Source organism: Mustela nigripes, chromosome 2, assembly GCF_022355385.1.
Source record: "Mustela nigripes isolate SB6536 chromosome 2, MUSNIG.SB6536, whole genome shotgun sequence".
Taxonomy (NCBI): domain Eukaryota; kingdom Metazoa; phylum Chordata; class Mammalia; order Carnivora; family Mustelidae; genus Mustela; species Mustela nigripes.
In genome coordinates, this window is record NC_081558.1 from 14,543,025 (window position 1) to 14,558,313 (window position 15,289).

Below are 15,289 nucleotides of genomic sequence, written 5' to 3' on the forward strand. Positions count from 1 at the left end.
CAATTTGGGGCGCCTGGGTGGCTCAGTGGGTTAAGCCTCTGCCTTTGGCTCAGGTCATGATCTCAAGGTCCTGGGATCAAGTCCCACATCGGGCTCTCTGCTCGGCAGGGAGCCTGCTTCCTCCGCTCTCTCTGCCTGCCTCTCTGCCTACGTGTGATCTCTGTCAAGTGAGTAAATAAAATCTTAAAAAAGAAAAAAACCAGTCCTGTACTGTCACGATTATTCCATGTCTCCTTGTTTGGTTGTGTAATGTTCGAGAGTCTACCCTCTTTGTTGTGCATTTCTTATCCTACGTTTACTAACCTTCCCTTTTTGCATTTATTTATTTATTCTTTTGGGGGGGTGCCTGTCCTGAGTTCCTCTCTACACCCTACTAGCATTCCCGGAAGTCCTTAATATAGCCTAAAGGTAATCCCCGCCCACTTGCAAAGGGCAAAGGCCCCAATCCCATTTCAGCATTTACTACTTCAGTTCTCATTTTTTAAAAGCTCCAATCAGGCATTTAAATTTTTTTTACCCAGACATGTGTCATTTCTCCTGCTGGTCTCCCTCTTGGGATAGCTTTCCTGTGTTCTGAAACATACCCAATGAGATCTGCGGGCGGTAAACTTTCCTAGTTTTTGTTCCTGTGGGTGTCCTGTCTCTTCATTGTTTTTGTTTATTTTTTTATTTTTTTAAAGATTTTATTTATTTATTTGACAGAGAGAGATTACAAGTAGGCAGAGAGGCAGGCAGAGAGAGAGAGGAGGAAGCAGGCTCCCTGCCGAGCAGAGAGCTCGATGCGGGACTCAATCCCAGGACCCTGAGATCATGACCTGAGCCGAAGGCAGCAGCTTAACCCACTGAGCCACCCAGGCGCCCTTGTTTGTTTATTTTTAAAGATTTTGTCTACACCCAACATGGGGCTTGAACATAGGACCCTAAGCTCAAGAGGCCTGTGTTCCACTTACAGAGACAGCCAGGAGCCCTCAGGTAAATGTTTTCAAAATTGTGTATGAGATTCCCAGTTGCTGGTTCCTTCTTTTTGACACTGGACAGGATAGTTCCCTCCACACTTGACCAGTGTCCCTCGCTGCTGTGTCATTGTCACGTAGCCCCTTTCCTGTGGCTGTTTTGCACTTCTTGCTGCGACATGTTTGGGGCACAGATGCCTTCTTATTCATCCTCTTTCTGATTTGTGTCTTTTACGTTGGAAAATTCTCAGCCCTGCATCTTCTTGTGTTGTCTCCGCTTCCTATCAGAACTCGGTGAGGCCGGGTTATTCTCACAATTCCAGCCGTCATCGCTTCCACTACGGCCACTGCAATCTGGGTCACTTTGCAGCTTTCAACTTCCTGATTCTCTCTCTAGCAGCATCTAATTGTATGAGCCTTAACATCCGCAGTGGGTTGAAGGGCGGTCCCCAAAATGGTCTATCCACATCCTCATCTCTGGAACCTGGGCAGGTGACTTGATGAGGAAAAAAGGCTCTCTGCAGATGTGATTAAGTGTAGGAATATGGGCTGGGATCAGACTGGACTTAGGGCGGGCCCAAAATCAGAAGACAAGGGTCCTTCTCAGAGAAGAGCTCTGAGAGAAGGTCATGTAAAGACAGAATGGGCACTGGAGCGTCACGGCCAGAAGCTAAGGGACACGTGGGGCCCCTGGACGCTGGAAGAGACGAGGACGTGCTCTCTGCTGGAGACGTCAGAGCGCGCACGGCCCCGCTGACAATGTTAGACTTCCAGTCTCCAGAACTGTGAGAGACACATTTCTGGTGTTCTAAGGCCCCCTCCAACTCCTGGTACTTTGTTAGGACAGAACCGGCAACGCTCTATGACACCTGATGTCATCTCTGACGGTCTTTCGTGCTTTTGTTTGTTTTTTTAATAAAACGTTTATTCTAGGGTAATCGTCAGTGGGCAGAGATGTCGTGAAGGCAGGCCGGGTAGCCATGGGGTAGCCCTCGCCTGGTTTCCCTGAATGTCACCGTCTCACACCTCCACCGTGTATCCGTCACAACTAGGGCACTGAGGCCAGCTATGAACGAAACGTAGACCTTATTTGATTTCACGAGTTTTTCTGCGGACATCCTTTTGTTTTGGCCTGCCAGCCCATGCCGCATTTAGTCACTGTGTCCTCGTCTCCTCCGACTGGGGACGTGCCTCAGTGGCCTTGCTTTCCATGACCTGAAGGTCTGGGGGGGCGGTCCTGACCACTCCGGCAACACGCTCCACACTCTCCTTGCTTCTTACCCCACGTTACACGTTACACCTGACTGTGCGAACCCTGGCCAGCCTCAGGGAACTGAGTTCTGCAGGTGACTGCCAGGGTTGGGGGGACCACGGCAGTGCATTCCTTGGTCTGCCCTGTCCTTTCTGGGCAGAGTTCACGCTGTCACCCTACTGGACATGCTGGCTAGGTGCCAGTCCCCCTGCGCCAGCCCCCACCCCACGTTCTGGACATGCCTTCTCAGGGCAGAGAGATTAGGGAGCTGCACCCGGCGGGACTGGTTGGTCTGGACATCTCCACCGGGAGTTCACGGGTCTCCAACAGAGATATCTTTCCAGTGTTCAGTTTGGGACAAGCAGGTGCCCCCTTCTCCCACCCACTGCTTTAGCCGTTGCTCTTTCTGGAAACTTCTGAGGGCTGGTCAGACCCCTTGGTGACACCTCACCAATGTCTTCGTGGAATTCTCAACTCACGCTCACTGGACATCGGACAATCGAACAGCCCCCAGACTAGATGCCTGATTGCCCCTCCCCACTCCTGGCATGTGCACACAGCCCTCCCCCTTCCCCCCTCTCAGCCCGGTGCACACAGCCCTCCCCCAGCTCAGCCCCAACTTCCATCTCGGGAAATGGCAGCTTGAGCAGGAAGCCGTGGATTGTCCTTGTTTCTTTTATTTCTCTTTCACCTGAAACAAGTCTGGTGGGTTCTACAGCAGAGTTGGGATCTGACCACGCCCATCCTGGCTACGGCCCCTGTGCCCACATGCCCCGATGACAGAGATGGCCTCATGGTGATCAGTCACCTGGGCTGACAGGGCCCTGCACATCAGCCCCCTGGGGAGACCTCACCTGTTGCCCAGCCCTCTCGTGTCTCTGATCCCTGCTCGCCTGTCTGGTCCCTCTCTGGCTTGGGCGCTGGCTTCTTGGCCTTAGCACCCCCCACCTGTAGTGCCACGCTTGGGGGGTGCAAAGTGCTTTCATATATGTGAATTGGCCACAGAGCTCTCCACTCTGGAACCCCCAGTTCTCTCCTCCCCTTCTTATGTACCCCAATAAGATTTTTAAGATCTCTGCTTCTCTCATCCTTCTCCTGGCCCATTCTGACCCACCTGCTTCCTTGAAATCCCCTCTCCCAGATGGTCACTGATGAGCACCCCCAGAGGTCAAATCACAGGGTCGACTGACTCAGTACATTGTGAGTGGTAAGCAGCCCCCCTACCTTGCTGCGGCTCGCTCCCCGTTTTCCCTCTGGGTGTCATACTCCCTAGACTCTGCTGGTCACCCAAACCTGTCTCCAGTCACTCCTGGTGCCCCCTCTAGGCTGAGAGCATTGGACACTATCTGGCTTACACCCCGGGGCTGGCGAGTCCTGGGGGTCCTACCTCTGTGATGCTCGATGAGACCTGTTTCCCCTCCTTCCCTAGGACTCCCGCCTGGGTCGGACTGGGTCTGAGTCCCAAGCCCCCTCTCCTGCCTGACTGACCAGCGGGCTGCCCCGCTGGACCTCAAGGCCAGGGAGCGTCAGCATGGACCGAGCATGGGGTCTCCGGGCCACAATAGCCCCCCTTCCTCCCCACCTCCACTGCCACCTGCTTAGAGGCTCCCCTGTGGCCTGGATCATGGCTGCTCACCCACTGAGCCAGCGACCCAGTCTGGCCCTCATGCTCCTACCACCAACACCCCAATTCTCTGCTCCTGCCAACCTGCCCCAGCCCCAGGCTACTCTACCCACTTCCTGTCTGGCCTGATGGCGTCTAACTGTCGCTAAGCTTCCATGCCTTTATTGCAGTCTCTGTGGGACGTAGGCTCCGGGGGCAGCGTCCATGGTGGCATCATTCACTGCCTCGTCTCCAGGGCAGGCCCCCAGAGCACACGCAGCCGGACAGACGTGGCTAAAGGAATGAACCGGGGCGGCAGCCCCTCCACACTCACTCAGCTTTGCTGGGCTTGGGGCTCTGGGCCTCTGCCGCGTCGTATTCCCGCACGTCCTTCAGTTCACGTACCTGGCCCGTCAGCACCTTGGCAGCAAAGGCCACGATGTACTGGGTGGGGGGAGGGAGCACGGGTGAGAAAAAGGCACTTCCCTCCCTCTGCTTCCCTCCCAATGGCCGGCCTTGTGCTTCTGCCACTGGCCCTTTGCATGTGCTGTCCTGGGGACCAAATATGCCCCTCCTGGGCGTGACTGAGAAGGGCCTGCGCCTAGACCACTGCCTGGGGACTGCCTGCTGGGTGGGCAAGGAGCTGTGGGCTGCCAACTCACCAGGAACCAGTAGAGGTTCATGAGAGTGAGCAACAGAAGGAGTGCGTTGAAGAAGAAGTAAAAGGGGATGTCAGGCACCGAGCGCAGGCTGCTGTGGCACGTGGCGTACAGAACCTTGAGCGGGAACCAGTAGAGGCGGAACCAGAACCTGCAGAGGGGAGGGGGGCTTGGGGAAGCTGTTGGGGGGGTGGCTTGCCCCCCACCCAGGCCCTATGCTATTCCATCTGGACTCATCCATCTGTCCCTGCATAGCCTCACCCATCCCAGTCCCTCTGTCCCTTCCTTGCTCACCCCTGCCCATCTGTCTCCATCCCAGCTCTATCCTTTCCCGCCTAATCCTGCTTTCTGCCTGCCTTCTGCCCCACCTCTTGCGAGCCTGTCTGCCAGGCCCTGCCCACTTCATCAGGCCCCACCCGCTTCCTGCCTGGCCCCACCCATTCCCTCAAGCCCTTCCTCCCTCCCTGAATGCTCCGCCCCTTCTCACCAGCCCCACCTCCTACCCTGCCCACTTCACCAGGCCCCACCCACTTCCGGCTTGGTCCCACTCCTTCTCACCAGCCCCCTCACCAGCTGAGGCTGAAGCTGAGGCAGCCCAGGTCAGCCGCCAGGGCGTGGAGCCGGTGGTGGGAGCCTCCCCGGGACTTGAAGTAGACATTAAGCTTGGTGAATTCCAGCTGCACGTCACTAATGTCATGCAGGAAGAGCACGAGGATGCCCACGTTGTGGTACCTGGGGAGGAGGTGGGATAGGAGAGGAGAGGGGGTAGGTCACACGGGGACCGTTACCCTGCACCAAGTCTGCACCCAAGCCTCCTGGAGGGCCGTTCAAAGCTGTGACCACGTGACCCGCCCATTTCCCCACAGGGCCAGATCAGGGGCAGCACCCAAGCTGTGCCTGCCCCTTGCTGGCCCCACCCGCACCCTCATCCTCCCTGGAGGCTCCTTGTCTGCCCCATCTCGCCTCTGTGACCCCTGACCCTTGGTGGCCAGGGCCATTTTGCATCCAGATCCTCCGCAAGTTTGTCCCTCACCTCCAACATCATTGCCACGCTGACCCTCCTAGATCTGTTCATTTAACCTGAACATTGCTGCAATCTGGAGACCTGTCTAGGGAAGACTGAGTCCCCAGCAGGCTCTAAAGAAGCCTGAAGGCCGTCCCCCCAGTCCCACCTCAGCATTCCACCTGACAGCTGCTTGGGCCACTGGACCTGAATTCAGCCTGGACATGGCTGGGCATCTCTCTCACTCCACCCTTCCGACAGCTCATGTGCCACAGACCCTTTGCACATGCTGATCCCAACACCTAACACGCACCTCCCAGTGTTCATGGAGTCTTTCTTCACCTTTCAGACTTTGCTCACCTGTCACCCAACCACCCACACCTCACCACCCCCAGGTCTTCATCTCCGATTTTCCCCCATAGTTATCACCTTCAAACAAACTGTTAGTTCTCTTCTTGTCTGTTTGTTTGTTTGTGTTTTATCACCTGATTCTACTCTAGAGCAATGCTATCTCATAGAACTTTCTAGAATGATAGGAATGTTCTAAACCTGCATTATCCTGTATGAGAGCCAGCAGCCACATGGGTCCACTGAGCAGCTGCCATGTAGCTAGTGTGGCTACAGAATGAAGTATGCAACTTTATTTCAGTTTAATTCCAGCTGACATGGGCATGGGTGGTCAGCAGCTGCCGCACCAGACTCATGGGGCAGCCCGTCTAAGAGGGTCAGCACATGAGCCATGAATGTTATTTCAGATTCCCTATCAGCCACATTTTTTTTTAAGATTTTATTTATTTATTTGACAGAGATCACAAGTAGACAGAGAGGTAGGCAGAAATAGAGGGGGAAGCAGGCTCCCCGCCGAGTGGAGAGCCTGATGTGGGGCTCGATTCCAGGACCCTGAGACCACTACCCAAGCCGAAAGCCACCGAGCCATCCAGGCCCCTATTAGCCTCATTTAAAACAAGACGTAAAGAAGAGGTACAATTAATCCTAATGCTACATTCTAACTAACTCAATAAGTCCGGAACATTGTCATCTTCACGTGCAACTGATACAACGAAAGGATTGGCAAGAGAGATTCACTCTCCACTGCCTTTGAAACAAAGGGGAGATCTTACATGTAGGACAGGTTGAGGTGCAGATGGGCTGTGCCGGAGGCCCTCAGGGACCACACGTGGTGGCTGCAGCGGGCCCCAGAATGCCGCCAAGGTGGGTCTGCTGCGCTCCTAGCCACACCCCCCGCGGCAGCCAGGCACAGCAGGCGGCCCAGGAAACACTTCGTTTTTGTTTTTGTTTTGTTTTTAAGATTTTATTTATTCATTTGACAGACAGGAATCACAAGTAGGCAGAGAGACAGGTAGAGAGAGAGGAGGAAGCAGGCTCCCTGCAGAGCAGAGAGCCCGATTCGGGGCTCGATCCCAGGACCCTGGGATCATGACCTGAGCCAAAAGCAGAGGCTTTAACCCACTGAGCCACCCAGGCGCCCCCCAGGAAACACTTCTAAGTGTCCCGCCCGAGGTTGCCACAGGTTGGAGGGGCCGGAGGGAGATGGGCAGTGTACGATCGGGCTGGGGGTTTCCTGCACCTGATAGCCCACCCCCCGCACCATCCCTCTAGCAGTCTCTTTCCAGAACCTAGCCCTGTGGATACCCACTGGCCCCCACCAGCCTCCCCTCTCTGCTCATGCTGGGCCCTTTGCCCTCCTGCCCGCTGCCGGACTCACCGGAAAGCATAGGAGGAGACGATGAGGACCAGGGTGACCACGTGGTGGATAAGCATGACCACCGAGTCCTTGCGCCAGGCGTCCATGTACAGTGTGGCATAGATGGAGTGGCCGTAGAAGCTTCCTTGCAGCAGGTAGGCAGCTGCGATGTCCCGGGGCACCGCCGTGCCTGGCGTCCAGTCTGGGGAGAGCAGGCGTATGTGGTTAGGGGCCTCCAGGACCCCCTCCGGCTGGGGTGTGCCACCCCCTTCCGCAGGCGCCCTGGCTACTGCTTTTCTGCTCCCAGTCTCTACCCCTGATTTTTTTTTTTTTAAAGATTTTATTTATTTATTTGACAGACAGAGATCACAAGTAGGCAGAGAGGCAGGCAGAGAGAAAGGAGAGAGCAGGCTTCCCCGCTGAGCAGAGAGCCTGATGTGGGCCTCGATCCCAGGACCCTGAGATCATGACCTGAGCCAAAGACAGAGGCTTTAACCCAGGCGACCCTCTACCCATGATTTTTTAACAAATGAGTGTTCTTTTGGGGGGAATGGTTCTAGATTTATAGGAAAAGGTGCTCCTACCCCTGAAATCTGTCCTTTGCAGGATTTCCAACTCTGGCTTGGTTTCCCCGGCCAGTGCCGTTTGGGATGGGCTGGCCCACCTCGTGGGGTGTGGCTGCTCCCCCGCCCCCACTGCCGCTGCTCCTGCCCCTGGCTTCTCCTGGCACCTGTGCCCACCTACTCAGGCTTCACCCCCTTCTGGTGACCCTGACTTCCAGCTCTCCCCATTTCCTGTCTCAGGACCATTACCAAGAGGACTCTGGCTACATCCACCCAGACTTCCCTGGCCACTCCCCAAAAACAGCCACCCTGGGCTCCCTCTGGGGCCTCCCACCTCCAGCCTCAGAGACTGGGAGCCCCCTGGAGGCTGGCCATGCCCTAAACCACGCCCCCCGCCCACCAGTGCCTCATCTCAGCAACAGTTCTTCATCTGTGCCTTGACCTCATGCCTTGACCCCATGTGGGTCCAGGCCTCTGCTTGCTTCCCCTGCCCTCGCCACCCTGCCCCTGTTCCCGACACCACTGTCTCCTGCTCAGCTCGGCCCCAGCTCCCCCTGCCCTGCCAGCCTTCCAGAGCCTGTCCCCGACTGTCCACCTTCCCTGTGGCCGCCATGAACACACAAGCCCCAAGCTCTGGCAAGTCCACTCCTAGCGAGGTGCCCGAGGGAGCTGAAGCCAGGGCTCCTTGCACACATGCGTGCACAGCAGCACTGCTGGCCGCCACCAAATGGTGGCAGCAACCCAAGCGCCCGCCAATGCGTGAGTGGGTGAGCAGAACGCGGGCCCCCACACAATGGAAGGCTGCCCGGCCGTGCAAAGTGGCGAGGCACTGACTCCCACTATGAGCCTCAAAAACCAGATGCTGAGTGAGAGAAGCCAGACACAAAAGGTCACATGCTGCCTGATCCCATGTCTAGGAAATGTCCAGAACTGGCAAATCCAGAAAGCAGATCCGTGGTGGCCAGGGGGAGGGAGACAGGGTCTCCTTCTGGGAGGATGGAGGCACAACACGGGGAATGGGCTACGTGCCCCTGAACCGTCCACTTGAACATGGCGAATAGTTAAAAACTATGATACGCTGACCCCCAGCCATGTTTATGTTTGGCGGCACCACTGTGCTTGCACCGTGGCACGGCGATCTCCAGAACACTCCTCAAGGTGCACACTCGAACCTCTGCGCCCATGAAACACCAGCTACCTGGGTGCACCCCAGACCTGTCTCCCAGATCCACGTAGCTGCCTACTCCAAGGACCTCAGACAAGCAGGCAGAACTGACGACTGGCAAATTATGGTTGACTTTAAGGCAGGTATATTTCACCTAATTTAAAAAAATGCTACCCCCCCCCGACCAATGGATTAGCTCTAGCTCTCCTCCTACCACTTTATCAGGTCCAGGGGCTCCTCCAAGTTTGACAACAAAATGCACACTTCCGGGAGGGCCCTCCCTCTGAGCTCTGCGGGACTGGCTGCGGCCGGGGGAGGCTCCTACACACACACACCTGCCGTGCACTTCTGTCCCCCTCGAGAAGGAAGGGACACAGAGGCGCCTCAGCGTACAGAGCCAGCCTGCTGTGGAAACAGGACACCGAATTTTCCACCCATCGCAGTGGCAAGACTTTTACCACTGGGCCAGTGCCCCCTTCCAGCCTCGAGCCCCGGATGTGGGGCGGGGTAGGGAGAGTGCAGCCCCCAGGGGATCCCCCATCTAGACTCTGTCTGTGCCTCCCTGCACTCATGGGCCACGGAACCCCAGCCTGCCTTCAAAACATTTCTCAAACCAACCACTTCTCTCCCATTCTGGGCCCCATCCTGGGCAGCGCCCGCTTGCGCCCTCAGCGTCCTATTCAACTGGGCCTGTCAGTATCTGCCCCCCTACCTCACAGTCCTCCGGGAGACACCCCGTCCTGGGGGGTTGCTCTCTGCCTCTGAGCATCTGCCAGGAGTGGGCCTGTCCCATAGTGGCCTTTGCATATCCTCTCTGCTTCGGGCTCCTCCAGGTCCCCCACGGAAAGGTCACTTTTGGTGGGGCCATCCCCATCTCTAGAATATTCCCGGGCCTTGCCTGGAATTTTCTCATCAGCTGTTAACAGATTTCGTACTTCACTGTCACCACAAGCCATCAAGGTGGGGGGCTTTCTTTGGAGCACTCAAAGCTGTGTCTGCATGGTGCCTGGTACACAGTAAGTGCACATGCAAAGCAGCAGCTCACTTGCAAGCATGTTATCACTGCATAATTTAAAAGAAAAAGCCAGAGGCAACGCCATGCCTGAAACTGACAAGGACCCACGATGGTTCATTCACACAAAGGGAAATTGAATGACAGCTAAAACCTGCCTCCAGGGATTTATAACAAGGGCAATACATGTGGGCGAGTGGCCATGTGGGTGATGCAGTCCCACTGAGACAGACAGGTGCCCAGCAAATGCGGTGCTCGCCACTAGGATACTGAAACACCAAAGTTGTGTGCCAAGCCCTCAGATGGGGGCGTGGGGCTTGGTGCCACCAGGCGGCTTCAGAAACTGTTTACGTCCCATGGCAGGAAACACATCCACGTGGTCAACATAGGAATAGAGAAATCTGGACGCCCCCATCACAGATCGGGTTTTCTAGAAAGGCCTGCCTGACGGTGATAAAGGACAATACAGTCACCTTCCTGCCTATCCCACCAAGCTCAGGCCTTGACCACCCCCACACCTAATCCAATTGATGGATGCGGCCATTTCTCGTCATCTTTATCTCTTCACCAAGCCGGTCCAAGCCACAGTAGTCCCTCACCTCCCCACTGGGCCACTTTCTTCCTTATCCAAGACTCTCCTGCCTCCACATGGCAGCCAGAGGAAGCTTTTTATGAGCCACAAACCCATCCCATTTAGAATGAAGTTCAAACTCCTCCTATCCTCCTCTCATCCTCACACACCAAGCTCGTGCTGGCCCCAGGGCCTTTGCACATGTGGTTCCAGACACCTGGAATGCCCACCTGGGTCCATACAAGGGGTCACCTCATTCAGGACACCTCCCTGAGCCCTAACAGTACCAGGTCCTAAACAGGACCCTTTCCTGTCCCTGGAGCCTTTCAGGCACCCTTGTCTTTGAGCTACCTTGCGGAGGCGGGGATTGTCTTAAGGCAGACATCCAGCATGAGACATATGATGAGTGTCCAGCTCCCCCATGTGGAGAACCTTCCCCCACCCTGCTCTGTCCGGCAGGGCCCCTACCGTAGAAGACAGAGGGTGGGTCGTGAAAGAAGGGGTAGTCGGTGCCGAAGAGCAGGTAGGCGCTGTAGCTCCAGGCGCCCAGATAGAAGAGAAACTTCCAGGCGCTCTCAGGCATCTTGGCGGCATCTCTAGGCTGGAGGCGACACCGCTTGGCCAGGGGCTATGGGTGAGAAGGTGGGTGGCCATCAGTGCTGGGGGCCAAGGGCCGGGGACCACACCTCCAGGGCGGAGAAAGCCAGGCTCAGGGGCTCTCCAGGCTGGGCAGTGTTGGGGAGGGCCGGGAGCGTAACCAGAGCCCACATGTGCCAGCCAAAGGCTAAACTTAGTGCCCAGCTGTCCGACACAGTGTGGGGAGGGGAGTGGGGGGGGCTGAGGAAACGTAGGGAAGGCTGTGGCGGGGAGAAGGGGGACACGTGAGTATGGTGCAAGGAAGACCAATGGGGCCAGCCCAGGGGAGCTGGGGGACCTGGGGGTCCCAGAGGGAGCTGGAGCTACGCCAGGGAGGAGGGGAGATTAAAGAGAAGATATGGAGGGGCCTGTAGGGGTGAAGCTGTGAAGAGAGCATGGAGGTGAGTATGGGGGCATCTGGGAGAAAGTGGGGAGGATGGAACCTCAAGGGACTCCCATGGGAGAGAAACCTGAGGGAAGGGGTACCTCGGAGGGAGAATCTGGGGGTAGGCTAGAGAACGAAAGAGGTTGGGGAAGATGGGGTGGGTAGTTGGGGGAGAGAGAAGTGGGAGGGGCAAAGAGGAGAGAATGGGGCAGAGAAAGAGAGGGCAGGCAGGGAAAGGATGTACAATGAGACAGGGGACATGAACTGAGCCACCTAAGGACAACCAGGGAGGCCTGGAAGGAAGAAAGGTCATGCAGCAGTGAGGTATGGAGGAGTCTGAGGGGCGCAACTCCCCCCCCCACACCGAGTCCAGGAGCCCCCCGCCCCCCGCCCCGCCTCCCGCTCCCTAGGGGCGGGGCTCCAGAGCTGCTGGGTCAAGCCCGCCCCCTTCCCCGCCCCCTTCCCCGGAGGAGAGGCTCCAGGGGGCCGGAGCACCAACAGTTGCCATGGAGACAGGCAGAGCCGGTTCCAGTCACCCCTGGCAACCAGGCGGCTGCCAAGAAGATGAGCTTTGGAGGAAAGGGCAGCCCCTCCACCCCTTTCTTGGGAAGGGCGAGCCTCGAACTGCTCTGCCCCACCCGGACTGGCGGGACTGGCCACAGCTGTGGGGACTCCAAAAGGGAGGGTGCACGCGCTGTTGCTGTCCCCCACACCCTCCACCAGGCTCCCTCATTGTGAAGCCTCCTCCTCAGGGGGAGAGCCCACTCAACTCTGGTTGTCCCAGAGCGACCACATCCCCCTCCTAGAGGCTCTGACCCTCAACCTCCTGGACCTCCCACTTACCAGCTGGAAACTGGGAAAGCAAGGGGACCAACAACGCCAGGTGGGAACGAAGGCTGACCTGTGCAGGGGCCCTCGTGCCTGCCTCCTCCTACCTGAAGAAGGGTGGTGGCCGGGGTCCCCTCCCCATGCGGGTGATGGGGATGATGGTGGGGACAGTGGCGGCCGGACAACACCCTATCCTTGACTTAACAAGGGCTAGCCTCTTCCCAGCCAGCAGAGAAAGGCCCCTTTGTTGGCGCCGGGCTCTCTGTCCCCGCAGCCCCTGCCACCTCCAGCCAGATTGGGGCGGGGTGACCCCAGTCATTCCAGGAGGGAGTCGCAGCCAAGCTAGGGACCCAAACGCCTTCCCACCAGCTACCATAGCAGTGACGCCTCCCTAAGGATGGGAGGGAGGCCAGGCGCCAATGTCACCCACAGGGTCACTCCAGTTGGGGCCGTAGCCTCCCCAGACTTGCTAGAAACTGGGCAATTCGGACGCAGCTCCTTAAAGGCAGCTGGGTCCAGCTCTGAAGACCCGGGCCGCACCACCTCCTAAGATTGCGACCACCGGCGTGGCTGGGGAGTCCAGGCCTCTGCCTCCCCAGGTCGGAGGGTGGCGCTGACTCCAGACATGCGCGAGACAGCAACCGGGTAGCTCCTGCCTCTTCCCGGGAGCAGCGGACAAGTCCGCTCTGCGGCCGCGTGGACCTCGTGCCCCGCTCCGGTTCCGGACGCGCCCCGCATGGCCCCAAGGCGCTAGGCGCCGGCGGCTTCTGTGCCCCGAGACCACCCCGCCCCGCGTCCTCCGCTCCTCCGCCCTCGGTTCGGCCCTGCCCGAAAGGGCGCGCGGCGGCCCGGGCCCTCCCACCGGCCGGGGCCCCCTTGTCCCGCACCGCCCGGCGTAAGTCGGCCCCGGTTCCCCCACATCTCGAAAGCCCCATCCGTGCAGGGGTCCCCACGTTCCGGCCCTCCTCCAGCTCGGCCACACCCCCGCATCCACCCCACCCCCACCGCCCTCAGCCCGAAAGCTCCAGCCCGAGGCCCCCCGCGTTCCAGTGACCCCGCCTGGAGAGGCAGAAAGGGGTCCGCGAGGGCCCGGGGTCCGCGTCCCACGCCCCACATAACAGCCCGGCCCCCCAGCCCGCGACCCCGCTGCCCGGCCCCCGGCGGCACTGACCCGAAAGAGGCGCGCGGTGGCCGCGGAGCGCAGCGCCGTCCAGCCGAGTGCGCCGAGCGCCAGCAGCAGCAGCTCGGGCGGCGCCAGGTGCGCGTGCTCGGCCAGGCCGCGGCGCGCCAGCCCCCAGCCGCAGTCCGCGCAGCCCCGCGCCGCCGCCAGCGCGCTGCCCCAGCTGCGCTGCACCAGCTGCGCGTAGCTCGGCATGGGCTCGGGCCCCGCCGGCCCCGCCGCTGTCCCCGCCGCCGCCATGCCTCCCGCTCGCTGGCCGCCGCCGCCGCCGCCGCTTGCGCCCGCCTGCGGTGGCCGCCGGAGCCGCGCGCCCCGCGTCACGCGCCGCGGCTGGGCCGGGGGCGCGCCGGCCTGAGCTGGGGACGGGGAGGGGCGGAGCCGGCACAAGCTCCGCCCCTGTGGGGGCGCGGGCGGCGGGGACTTGGGGCCTGGGTGCGACGTCTGAGACCCTGAGGGCGCGTGGGCGCTTGGTTTCCGGGAGGCAGTAGCGGCGAGCACGGGCGATTAAGACGTGGCGCTATCGCGACGTGTCCTGGAGACGGGCCCGCGTTCCTGCCCATTTTCCAGGAGAAAACCAAGGCGCGGAGCGGCGGGGGAGGGGGTCTGCCAGGTGCACGCCTGGCCTGGACACCGTGTCCACAGCCTCCGTCCCCGCTCCCTTGCCCACCCGGGGCTCCCCCACGCCACCGCTCTGGGACACGGTGAGCACCAACAGGCAGTGCCCTCCAGCGGTAACTCCGTCTCTGGCCCTCCACCTCTCCCTGCCCTCAGGACCACCTGCTGCTCTCCGTGACCCTGAGGACCTGGGAGGCCTCCCTCCCCGGCAGCAGGTTAACACAGGCCTGCGGGAGAGGCAGAGGGAGTGGACACCCACCCGATGGGACTTAGAGGCTGGATCAAGACCCCTGGCTCCATTGGGACCACCCCTGGTGATACTCTACTAAACAGCAACCAGGCCCTGTGCCTGAAGCCCTCAACTGCCATGACCGAGGACACCAGTCACTTGTTGGGAATATCACCTTCCCTCACAGACAGCCCCCCAGGACTCCCACATTCCTGTGTTCCTCCTCCCCTCCCAACAAGGTCCTCATCCTAAAGCCTTTAAGATGCAGAGTAAAAATCAGTATGGGCCCCGCAGGAGTCTTGACCTAACTTTCAGGTACATGGAGGAAAACAGCCAAGAGGATGGAGGAGGCATCATCTCTCCTCTTCCCCCTCAACCTTCATCCAGTCCGGCAACACAGTGTTGGCCCTACTTCAAAAGTTCACGAATTCCTCCACTTCTCTGCACCTGCACAGCCTCCTGTGGCCCTGGGCTCCCCTAGTGCCTCTTGCCTGGTATCCTGGCTTCCTCCTCAGCCTGTGCAGAGGCTGGAGGGAGACTGCTTGCGACCCTTCCGCTGTTCACAGCACCCACGGCTCCCATTGTGCAGAGTGAAAGGCCAACTCCTCACTAACTCATGACCTACTGTGATGCTCTTCTCTCCACCTTGCTCCCCACATGCCACACTGGCCACCTCACTGTTCTCTGGCACAGTCCTGCCTCAGGGCCTTTGCACTGGCTGTTCCCTCTGCCTGGAATGCAGGTCCCCCAGGTACAAGTAGGGACCCTCCCTCACTTCCTTCACACTTTACGTACGAATGTCAGCTGCTCAGTGCACCCGACTTTCCCATCAGTCTTCTTTTTTTTTTTAAGATTTTATTTATTTATTTGACAGAGAGAGAGAGAGATTACAAGTAGGCAGAGAAACAGGCAGAGAGAGAGGGGAAGCAG

At 58.8% G+C, this 15,289-nt stretch overlaps 1 protein-coding gene across 1 annotated transcript in view; it reads right to left on the bottom strand.

Moving 5' to 3' along the window:
* The window catches only part of CERS1 (ceramide synthase 1), a 17,381-nt gene extending 3,606 nt beyond the window's left edge, over positions 1-13,775 (bottom strand). Inside the window, exons 1-6 of the mRNA XM_059389475.1 lie at positions 13,507-13,775; positions 10,955-11,114; positions 7,197-7,377; positions 5,038-5,199; positions 4,471-4,618; positions 4,143-4,252 (exon numbers count right to left, since the gene is read on the bottom strand). Coding sequence (XP_059245458.1) covers positions 4,143-4,252; positions 4,471-4,618; positions 5,038-5,199; positions 7,197-7,377; positions 10,955-11,114; positions 13,507-13,755 — 1,010 coding nt within the window. The 5' untranslated portion in view covers positions 13,756-13,775. The remainder of the gene's footprint in view (positions 1-4,142; positions 4,253-4,470; positions 4,619-5,037; positions 5,200-7,196; positions 7,378-10,954; positions 11,115-13,506) is intronic.
* Between the last annotated feature and the right edge of the window lie 1,514 nt (positions 13,776-15,289).